The sequence below is a fragment of the Dermacentor albipictus genome, chromosome 7 (genome assembly GCF_038994185.2).
Source record: "Dermacentor albipictus isolate Rhodes 1998 colony chromosome 7, USDA_Dalb.pri_finalv2, whole genome shotgun sequence".
Taxonomy (NCBI): domain Eukaryota; kingdom Metazoa; phylum Arthropoda; class Arachnida; order Ixodida; family Ixodidae; genus Dermacentor; species Dermacentor albipictus.
The window spans coordinates 25,786,933-25,798,953 of NC_091827.1; the positions used below are offsets into that span (position 1 = coordinate 25,786,933).

The window sequence follows — 12,021 nt, forward strand, 5'->3', positions numbered from 1 at the left end:
CTTGTGCCCGTCTCTTGCTCTACCACGCCAGACGCTACAGTGCTTTTTACACCGTCGCCGATTTTTCTCCGTCGCAAGGCCCTACCTCTCCCATTTGCCGTCCTCACCACTGAGTCTGGATTATCCTCAATGCTTGTGTGTAACCCGTCTCACTACCATGTGACGTTACTGCGCGGCGAATCACTCGGTCGTGTTCAGCCCCTTGACCCGCTTCACATTCTCGATGTTACCGACGACACGGCCTGTTATGAACTCGACGCCCTCACTTCTCCCGTGCCATGCGAATCATCATCATCATCGTTGTCGTCATCGTCGTCAGACGTTCTTGAATCTGTCGTAGACGCCGATCTGCCGCCTCCATATCGCCAGCAAGTCTTCGCGCTTCTTCAGAATTTTCGCTCGTCGTTTGACTGTGACCAACTATCTCTGGGACGTACGGCAACCGTCACTCACAGCGTACACACTGGTTCCCATCCACCTTTACGCCAACGACCATACCGCGTATCGGCAGCCGAGCGAAAGATCATTAAAGAGCAGGTCGACGACATGCTGCACCGTGGCGTCATTCGCCCTTCCCACAGTCCTTGGGCGTCTCCTGTAGTATTAGTACGCAAGAAGGACGGGTCAATACGCTTCTGTGTGGATTACCGTCGACTCAGTAAGATCACTCGTAAAGATGTCTATCCGCTGCCTCGGATTGATGACGCCCTCGACTCCTTGCAAGGCGCGGAGTACTTCTCATCTTTGGATCTTCGCTCCGGCTATTGGCAAGTGCCCATGGCAGATGATGACTGTGAGAACACAGCTTTCATCACGCCCGATGGCTTGTACGAATTTACCGTAATGCCATTCGGGCTCTGCAACGCGCCCGCTACTTTCGAGCGCATGATGGACACCATCCTTCCCAACTTCAAGTGGAAAACATGTCTGTGCTACCTTGATGACATCGTGGTGTTTTCGCCAGATTTCCCGACGCACCTCGTTCGCTTGCGTGAGATACTCACCTGCCTCACCTCTGCTGGTCTCCAACCTAACATCAAAAAGTGCCGTTTTGCTGCTCGCAAGTTAACAATATTGGGTCACGTTGTATCGAAGGACGGCGTGCTTCCTGACCCAGCCAAGCTTCGCGCGGTCGCAGAGTTTCCGACGCCCACTACTCTTAAGGCACTCCGCAGCTTTATAGGGCTCTGCTCTTACTTTCGGCGTTTTGTGCGCAATTTCGCGACTATCATCGCACCACTGACCAATTTGCTTACCGCTACTAACGGCATCTCCGCGTGGTCAACTTCCTGTGACGAAGCCTTCCAGCAACTACGTCGCCTACTTACTTCGCCACCGATTCTTCGACACTACGATCCCACAGCGCCTACAGAGGTACATACGGACGCCAGCGGTATCAGACTTGGTGCAATCCTCGCACAACGGAACGACGGCTATGACGAGTACGTCGTCGCGTATGCGAGCCGCACCTTAAAGAAGGCAGAAGCCAACTACTCAGTAACAGAAAAGGAGTGCTTGGCCATTATTTGGGCGCTCGTCAAATTTCGTCCATACCTATATGGTCGCCCTTTTGACATTGTCACCGACCACCATTCACTTTGCTGGCTGTCCTCGTTGAAGGATCCGTCAGGTCGCCTAGGGCGATGGGCACTCCGCTTACAAGAATATGATATCCGCGTTGTCTACCGATCGGGCAGAAAGCACTCTGACGCCGATGCGCTTTCTCGATCGCCGCTACCTTGTGATGTGGCTTCATTGTCTCCGCTCTTCGCATCCATGTCAGCCTTCAACGTCGCTGATATGCCGGACGAGCAGCGTAAGGATCCCCTGCTTTCAACTATGATGAATTTCCTCCACGACCCATCCGCCACACCCTCTTCTCGAACACTTCGTCGCCAAGCCGCTCACTTTACTGTCCGCGACAACGTTCTTTACCGCAGAAATTATTTGCCTGATGGTCGCAAATGGCTCCTGGTGATACCACGACACATGCGTTCTGACATATGCGCTTATTTTCATGCTGCTCCTCATAATGGTCACGCCGGTGTTCTGAAAACGTATACTCGCCTAAGGCAGCGTTTCTACTGGCACGGCACGTATCACTTCGTGCGCCAGTACGTACGCGCTTGCACGGCGTGCCAACGGCGGAAAATTCCACAGCGCCCACCTGGTGAGCTACAGACGCTGCCCTGCCCGGCTCGGCCCTTCGATCGCGTCGGCATAGACCTGTACGGGCCACTTCCCTGCAGTTCCTCGGGTAACCGATGGATAATTGTAGGTGTCGACCACTTGACGCGCTACGCCGAGACTGCCGCACTCCCTGCAGCCACTGCGCGCGAAGTTGCGTTCTTCATCTTGCGGAACTTCGTTCTTCGACATGGCGCACCACGCGAACTGCTCAGCGACAGGGGACGTGTCTTCTTGTCCGAAGTCATCCAAGCCCTTCTCGCTGCATGCAGCATCGTTCACCGCAAGTCTACAGCCTACCACCCGCACACGAACGGCTTGACAGAGAGGTTCAACCGCACACTCGGTGACATGTTGACTATGTACGTCGCCTCGGATCACAGTAACTGGGACACTGTTTTGCTGTTCGTCACGTATATATGCCTATAATACGGCCACACAAGCTACCACTGGCTTTTCGCCCTTTTTTCTGCTGTATGGACGAGAGCCCTCGTGTACTATGGACACAATGCTCCCATACCGACCCGACGCTTCCGAATGCACGCCTGTGTCTGAAGCAGCCAAATACGCCGAGGACTGTAGGCAGCTCGCGCGAGCCCCCTTACGACCGCTGCTCAAGGTCGTCAAAAGCTGCCGCATGACAGTGACGCGCTTACACCAGTTTTCCCGACTGGTTCCCTTGTTTGGTTGTGGGTCCCGCCTCGCAGCCCTGGCCTTTCGACCAAACTCCTTGCACGCTATGACGGCCCCTACCGCGTCATAGACCGTACCTCCGCTGTCACCTATGTTGTCGAACCTGTGACACCTTCACCCGACCATAGGCATCGCGGGCGTGACACGTTTCATGTCAACCGACTTAAGCCATACTATGACCCCCTCATCCTACCTACGCCGTAAGTCGCCAGGATGGCTCCTCTTCTCTCCCGGGGGCAATTGTGGTGAAGAGGAAGACGAAGAAGGCGCTCTTGTTCCGGCTGTGCGCGTGACCAGCGTTTGTCGACTGCGAGCGCTACCAGACTGTGCCCAGTGCCTCTTAATAAATCGCCTTACTACACACCTAATAATTTCGTGCCGGTCATTGCCACGGTATTACAAAAAAGTTGAAAATGCTTGAAAGAATTGTTCAACCTAACTGAAAGGGGAAGCTGCTGGATAGCACAGTATCCAAGTGGGCAGGTCATAGTCATAGACACAGGAAATGCGAGTTGACAGTGAAGACCACAACATGGGGGAAGGTGAGGGGGATGCTTGCTTAGCTTGTAATCCTAGCTTGTAATAAGAACCTTTCTGATGAACTTTTCTAATACTGTGTTCAAACAATTAGAAAAATTGTTTCAGGAACAGATTTTCTCTCTCTCTCTCTCTCTCAGGGATGCTTGAAAGTGCACCGCTTGCATGGCTAGTAAAGCAGTGAGCAAAGCTTTCGAGTGGCAAAGGTCGGGATGTCAAGCGAAATTCTTTATATTAGTTTTCTAGCTTACGACTTCAGCTGGTAGTTGACATTTACACATTTTCTTCAACGTCACTTGCTTTGGGTACAGGCACATTGTGTGCAGAGGAGGCCACCTGTTTTTATGTAGCAAACATATTGTATAGTATAAGCATGTCCTGTTGCATACGAAGAAATAGGACTTGCCTGCTGGACTTAAATGAAAACCCAGGTTATGCCCCATGTTATGCGAGGGGCTCGTTGCAGGACTTGTGTGGGGCTCAGCTGATGGCGTGCAAGAGTATGGGGACCAAGGTAGCTCGTTGATTGAACAGTCTTCAGGAGTAGGAGAGTACCCAGCGACTGGTGCAGTCCTTGGGGCTGCCGGCCTTGTGCCAGATGCCTCAGGTGTCCCAGGCACGGGCAGGAGATTGTCTATTGAAACAACTAGCAAGTGAGTGCAACAATTTTCTTTCATGCAGAAACGACAAGCTATGTTGAGTATTTGTGCAGTTGTCTAACTAGCCTGTAATGAGCAAGTAGCCTAATGAACAGACCTTTTCTCAGGAAAAAAAAAATTATGGCTGAAGTTTGATATTCAGAACAGGACTCTGCTCTTATGAGCAATGCTACTAGGGCAAGGAGAAAGATAAAAACCACAAATTAAGGCCCCATTTGTCTCATGTGGTTAATTTTCTCGGTTAGATTAACGATATCTGCAATACATATGTGAAATTTATTAGCTGATTTGCCCATATTCCAGGATTGATTTCACGCTGTAATTCTTGTAGGGAAGCACAACTGACTTGGGTCGTACAGCCACAGATAATTGTTCTTTTTGTGAAGGTAGTGTGTAATTATTGAATGGCTGATTTGGGTATCATGCCAATGCTGTGGGTCACCATGTTGTTGGACGAAAAAAGAACAGCGGTATACCGGGTGTCTTCTTTTTAGACTAAACAGAATTTTTTAACATTGCCCATGCAAGATAGCACGGTTTTCATCCTTAAGCTGGAATAATTGAAGAGGTGAACGTTACTTGCATGAGAAATCAATATGCATAATTCATCAATTAACAAAATTTCACTAAATTAATTAGGACATATATTGCAATTTACTAATTGTAGCCAGCAAGTTCACAAGGCGTATCCACGTGGAATGAATTCTCAGGGTGACATCAGTTTTGAGATTCATTGCCAAAGTATACACTTCAGCTGGTACTGAGCTGTATTGCGTTGTGCGCAGGTAGCTTGTCGCGCGATTTGTAGTGCATGTAAAGACGTCCGAGTGTGAGGCGTACAAATTGTGTGCCCAGATGCTAAAAGTGCTGCGCATGCTCTAGCTTTTGTCACTTTGTTGCCGAAGGTGGCACAAAAGACGTGCAACATCTGTTGCGGAATCGCACACACACACATTACAGTGTGTGTGTGTCTTCGGGAATTTTCAATGATTAGCTATAACATTTTCTCGGTTTGTGTGCGTTTTGCGGCGGAGCGCGCCCTGGACACAATGAACTTCAACCCTATCAAAAGCAAGCCGATCCGTATCATGTGGTCACAGCGAGACCCATCGCTGCGGAAGTCTGGGGTTGGAAATGTGTTCATAAAGAACCTGGATAAGGCCATTGACAACAAGGCCATGTACGACACATTCTCTGCGTTTGGGAACATCCTGTCTTGTTGAGTGGCCACAGACGAAGAGACTTCCTCAAAGGGATATGGTTTTGTCCATTTCGAGACCGAAGAAGCTGCCAACAAGGCTATTAGCAAAGTTAACGGCATGCTGATCAACAACAAGAAGGTCTATGTGGGCAAGTTCATCCCCCGCAAGGAACGCGAGAAGATGCTTGGCGACCAGGCTCGATGCTTCACCAATGTGCACATAAAGAATTTTGGTGATGAGCTTGATGATGAGAAGCTCATGGTCATTTTTGAGAAGTTTGGCAAGATCACCAGTGCCGAGGTGATGACAGATGAGAACGGCAAAAACCGGGGCTTTGGCTTTGTCTCGTTTGAGGACCCCGAGTGTGCTGAACGCGCTGTGGATGAGCTTAATGGCAAAAAAATGGGCGGTCGGGTGCTGCACGTTGGGCGAGCCCAGAAGAAGGCTGAGCGCCAGTCAGCTAAAGCGTCACTTTGAACAGCTGAAGCAGTAGCGTCTGAATCGCTACCAAGGTGTCAACCTGTATGCCAACAACCTGGACGATGCCCTGGATGACGAGCGCCTCCGGAAGGAGTTTGTTCCTTTTGGCAACATTACGAGTGCCAAGGTTATGACAGATGGCAACGGATGCTCCAAGGGCTTTGGATTTGTCCGCTTCAGCTCGCCAGAAGAGGCAACAAAGGCTGTGACAGAAATGAACGGCCGTATTGTGGTCTCCACACCACTTTACGTTGCTCTGGCCCAGCGCAAGGAAGACCGCAAGGCACATCTTCCCTCGCAGTACATGCACCGCATTGCAGGCATGCGCATGCAAATGGGACAGACGTTCCCACCAGGTGGCGCAGGTGCAGCAGGCTACTTTGTACCCACTATGCCCCATCACACTCCCCAGTGCAGCTACTTCCCAGCCACTCTAGGCCCAGCCCAGATGCGTGCTACACCTCTCTGGACAGGCCAGCAGCAGCAGCTGCGTGGACCTGTGGGACCCCAGGCAGGTGCTGGTGGACCACAGGGGGCCCAGCCTCAGGGAAGCTTCCCCACTTCACTGCCCTACCAGCGGCAGCCACGTCCTTTCCTGGCAACACAACCACAGCGGGGAGCTCTCGGCAGCGCACGACCAATCACGGGTGGGCAGCAGGCTCCACCACCAGAGCAGGCTCCACTGCAGCAGGCCCCATCTGCGCCTCGGGTGGTTGGCCCTCGCCCTGTGGGCCTTGCCCCTCAAACTGCTGGTGGTCCACGCCCAACTTACAAGTACCCCCAGTCCATGCGCAACCCACCCCAGATCCAGCCTGTCTCAGCACCCGTGACTGCTCAATTCCAGGTGGCCAGAGTTTACTGTTATACTGAGTATGCTGTGTAGTTGGTTACAATATGATGTGGGAAATACATATGCAACAGTTGACTGCTTAAGAGATGCATCGAAACTTGGGTACTGCCTGTTAGAAGCAAAGTGCCCTGTCTGCTTACCTTTGTAAGCGGTGCAGTGTTTGGATGGGACTACATTGCACCTTGCATGATTGCACAGGTGACTGCTCAGCAGCAGCAGCAACAGCAGGTGGCCGCGGCTGCAGTGGCAGCCCAGCAGGTGTCTCAGACGCAGCAGGAAGCAGTGCACATCCAAGTCCAGAAACCCCTGACCACTCCCATGCTGGCTGAGGCCACACCACACGACCAGAAGCAGATGCTGGGCGAGCGCCTGTTCCCACTGATCCACCGCATGTATCCGGACCTCGCTGGCAAGGTCACCGGCATGCTGCTCGAGATTGACAATTCAAAGCTGCTGCACATGCTCGAGCACCACGAGTCGCTCAAGGCCAAGGTGGGTCTCGTTTTGATCGTGGCTGTGTGCACCGATTGGCTGGGGCAGCAGAGGTTGTTCTCGCATTAGCTGTTGGGAGTATTTGTGCCACCTCCATCTTAGGAGGGGAAGGGGGATTGCCAAGCAAGAACCTCCTGCCAAACCAAGGAATCCGCTGTGCTGTGTGAGTGGCTTCCTAAAGCAGCAGGGCTTGCAATTGGTTACTGCAAGTCACTTGCAAATGGATATTGACAATAATTCTGGTCCGGAGTAGCTGCCAGCTTGCTTTCCTTCCATAGCAGAAATGTCATGCATGAAATGGCAGGGAAATCTTGTTCACTTGGAAAAGTGCAGCAGGGCTCTAGATTCTATAGTTTGTTGGCATGGCGGGCACCAAGAAATAAATTTGGAGATAACATGTCTGAATGAAAGTGTTACTTTTACTTTAATTCTAGATGAGGCTGGTGATAATGGAATCTTGAACTTTCTGCATCCTAACACTGTGACTTCAATCTACCAATGCTAGTCATATCCAAAAGGAAGCAACCTGGCGCTAGGGCAGGAAGAACAAATACGTTTGCAGAAATGTACATAAATGAGTGACATAATCTGTGCTGCTGTTACAGTCTAAAAATTTATATTTTGCCAACAGTTTCTCTCCCAGCAAGCAGCTTCTTATAAACAAGTGCAAAAAAGTTCAATCATCCTCTTACATAATGTCATGGTGTCACATTCAATTGCCTGTGTGACAGCTAAGCTCATGGCTTAGCTCTCACATGTCACATGGCTAATAAGACAGATGGGGATTGTATGTCGCTGCCCATTGCATTCGGTGCAGTGTTACAGAAAAGCAAAGTTTGGCCTCAAGCTCCACCACTGGCAAGGCTGTCGACATAATATGTTCTAGGTAGGATCATGTGACAACAGGTCGTCAGTTCTGTATTTCGAAACGGTGTTGTCAGTCACGTTAACGCTGATTGGTCTCTTTAGACGTTTGTACTTATGATCGGAACAAATTTGTCTACAGACTTAACCAACATGGGGGTTTACTGTACTGTACTGCATTATCGGTGCATGTTATCCAAAGCTGGTGTTTCAGGAATGCTAAAACAAACTTATTAGTTGGCTAGTTGGTTCACGTTGCTTAGAAAATATATGCACAAGCAATGATTGCACCAATGTTGTTTCATTATCTCTTTACCGTGGACTAAAGATGTTGCACACAATCATTAATTGTGTTAAATTGTCGGCCTAAAAAATTCTAGTCTGGGCCATTTAAGCACAGGCAGTTCTTCAAGCTTGCTAGGTGAAGTTCACGGTTGCTTTGAACACAGTGTTGTCCTTTGTTGATAAACAGCTGGACACTGTTGCAGTTCATGTCACAGCAAATTTAAGTGGGAACTTCAATTTAACACTATCCCCTCTTTTTTGTTTTTCCGGTTGACCAAGCCTCCTCTCGCAGCAGTATTCCCATTCCAGAATCACAGTTTACTCAACTGAATGTTTCTCAGGGGTTTGTATGAATAATCTGTGGTGCTGGCACGTAGGAAGGTTGAAGAAAGGCTAACAACAATGAAGGGCATACAGGGGATTTGTTTTGCACTCCCGTTCTTTAGGAAACGTTCGCTATTCAGCAACATTTTCTTCTGTAAGAGACACAATGCCTGGTCTTTGCATACAGCTGCTGTATTGCGGCTTGCCAGCACTCGACTCTTATCCCTGCCCTAACGATGCTGGTGAACCACTAATGAAACCGTTGCACCTAGTGCACTGCAGTGACTGCACGTTGTGGAGAAAACTTTTACACCTAATAATTTCGTGCCGGTCATTGCCACGGTATTACAAAAAAGTTGAAAATGCTTGAAAGAATTGTTCAACCTAACTGAAAGGGGAAGCTGCTGGATAGCACAGTATCCAAGTGGGCAGGTCATAGTCATAGACACAGGAAATTCGAGTTGACAGTGAAGACCACAACTTGGGGGAAGGTGAGGGGGATGCTTGCTTAGCTTGTAATCCTAGCTTGTAATAAGAACCTTTCTGATGAACTTTTCTAATACTGTGTTCAAACAATTAGAAAAATTGTTTCAGGGACAGATTTTCTCTCTCTCTCTCTCTCTCTCTCAGGGATGCTTGAAAGTGCACCGCTTGCATGGCTAGTAAAGCAGTGAGCAAAGCTTTCGAGTGGCAAAGGTCGGGATGTCAAGCGAAATTCTTTATATTAGTTTTCTAGCTTACGACTTCAGCTGGTAGTTGACATTTACACATTTTCTTCAACGTCACTTGCTTTGGGTACAGGCACATTGTGTGCAGAGGAGGCCACCTGTTTTTATGTAGCAAACATATTGTATAGTATAAGCATGTCCTGTTGCATACGAAGCTAAATAGGACTTACCTGCTGGACTTCAATGAAAACCCAGGTTATGCCCCATGTTATGCGAGGGGCTCGTTGCAGGACTTGTGTGGGGCTCAGCTGATGGCGTGCAAGAGTATGGGGACCAAGGTAGCTCGTTGATTGAACAGTCTTCAGGAGTAGGAGAGTACCCAGCGACTGGTGCAGTCCTTGGGGCTGCCGGCCTTGTGCCAGATGCCTCAGGTGTTCCAGGCACGGTCAGGAGATTGTCTATTGAAACAACTAGCAAGTGAGTGAAACAATTTTCTTTCATGCAGAAACGACAAGCTATGTTGAGTATTTGTGCAGTTGTCTAACTAGCCTGTAATGAGCAAGTAGCCTAATGAACAGACCTTTTCTCAGGAAAAAAAAATTATGGTCGAAGTTTGATATTCAGAACAGGACTCTGCTCTTATGAGCAATGCTACTAGGGCAAGGAGAAAGATAAAAACCACAAATTAGGGCACCATTTGTCTTATGTGGTTAATTTTCTCGGTTAGATTAACGATATCTGCAACACATATGTGAAATTTAATAGCTGATTTGCCCATATTCCAGGATTGATTTCACGCTGTAATTCTTGTAGGGAAGCACGACTGACTTGGGTCGTACAGCCACAGATAATCGTTCTTTTAACGCGATAGCGTTAAGGAGCTCGTGTCGCAGAAAAGCCGGTGTCGTCGGCGTCGGGTGTCGGCGTCGGTGTCGGCGTTTGCGGCGTTGACCGTGAGCGATAAATCACGGCAGGCGCATCATAAATAAAAAGCAACTTCCAAGATTGGCCCGGTGGGAATCGAACCAGGGTCTCCGGAGTGTGAGACGGAGACGCTACCACTCAGCCACGAGTTCGATGCTTCCAAGCGGTGCAAACGCGCCTCTAGTGAATGCGATTTGCCTTCGAAACGAGCCGTGGAAAGTTATACTGCGGTGTATATCGGTAATTATGAACATGTAACGTACAGAAGTAACAATTACACGAGTTGCGAAGTGCGTTTCCGCTGCATTTCTTCTGCGCTTTCCGCACACGCAGAGCCATCTTGCGGCAAACACAGAAGACCCCCTCCTCTCAATGTACGGCGCTGCCCCGACAGGAGGCGCGCCGCGCGCGCATTGGGACCGCTGCCAGGCGCGTCGCGGGACTCCCTCTCTCCTGACGACGCTTCGCCGTGCTCCCGGTTTAGATTACTATCTATCTCTCTGCCCGTGCCGATCACGACGTTTGGCTGGCGTAGATCGTTTCCCCTCCGAGACACCGAGTTCTTTGGTTCGTTCCGTTCGCTCAGGCGCACGTTTCGTTGCCGCGCAGAACGCTGCGTTGCTCGACGCTCACCGCGTGATAGGTGGGCGCTAAGTCCGATGCGGGGCGCATCGTAAGTGATCGCTGTGCCGTAGCGCATTGTCTTATACCCCTCGGCGGGTCGACGGGAACGCTGTCGCGTCCCACTCTTGAAGGCGAAGCTTAAGCGTCCTCCAATTTTTTGTGAAGGTAGTGTGTACTTATTGAATGGCTGATTTGGGTATCATGCCAATGCTGTGGGTCACCATGTTGTTGGACGAAAAAACAAGAGCGGTATACCGGGTGTCTTCTTTTTAGACTAAACAGAATTTTTTAACATTGCCCATGCAAGATAGCACGGTTTCCATCCTTAAGCTGGAATAATTGAAGAGGTGGACGTTACTTGCATGAGAAATCAATATGCATAATTCATCAATTAACAAAATTTAACTAAATAATTTTAATTAACTAAGTACATTAGGACATATATTGCAATTTACTAATTGTAGCCAGCAAGTTCACAAGGCGTATCCACGTGGAATGAATTCTCAGGGTGACATCAGTTTTGAAATTCATTGCCAAAGTATACACTTCAGTTTATTGTGCAAGGAGTGTTGGCCTCTTTGAGCAATCCAATTCAAGGATTAGTATTGCTAGCTACCACAGGCAGCTAAAAGAGAGAAAAAAAAGCAAGAATTCTATATAGCTGAAAAAAAAAGAAACTGGTAGAAACTAGGGCGGCCGTCTGCTCTGCATTCTCCTATGCTGTTGCATTTTTATACATATTGTCTCCTTATAGGAATGTTGGGTAAGAACGCAGCAAAATGTCTATCATGATAGCCGAGGCTCTCATCATTGCCAGCTTTGAATAGTGGCAAGCATGAAATATATAAACATTTGCCAGGATATATAGTGTACATTGTCAGATGGCTCCAGCATTCTAGCTCATAGTTTTGAAAATTCTGTAGTATGCTTTTAATAAGAGAGATACTGTTAGTGATGGCTACCTTGCACTCGTGTAACATTCACACAAACAAACTTGATGGATGTTTCTAATTTCAGAGGACAGCTCTTTATAGCCCACTGCTGCAGCGAGCGTCGCGGGCGTCAGCGTATGCAAGCGTACTAGTGCCACGAGGAATGAAAGCGAACGCGGAGCGCAGGTGTAGGCGAAGGAAAGACCATAGTGAAAGGAAGACGAGAAAAGCGTAGGAGGAGGGTGCATTGGAACCATAAGGTGGAAAGCAGAGGAGGAGCGTAGAGGAGATGGCCTGCTC

The 12,021-nt window shown here is 49.1% G+C and overlaps 1 protein-coding gene and 1 pseudogene across 1 annotated transcript; both read left to right on the forward strand.

The window, feature by feature from the left end:
* Positions 1-12,021, forward strand: part of LOC139047753 (uncharacterized) — an 85,454-nt pseudogene that overhangs the window by 15,169 nt on the left and 58,264 nt on the right.
* On the forward strand, positions 5,123-5,770 carry LOC139047755 (polyadenylate-binding protein-like). Its single transcript, XM_070521775.1, is given in 1 exon segment — positions 5,123-5,770. A coding segment is annotated over 1 exon segment (630 nt). The 5' UTR covers positions 5,123-5,125; the 3' UTR covers positions 5,756-5,770.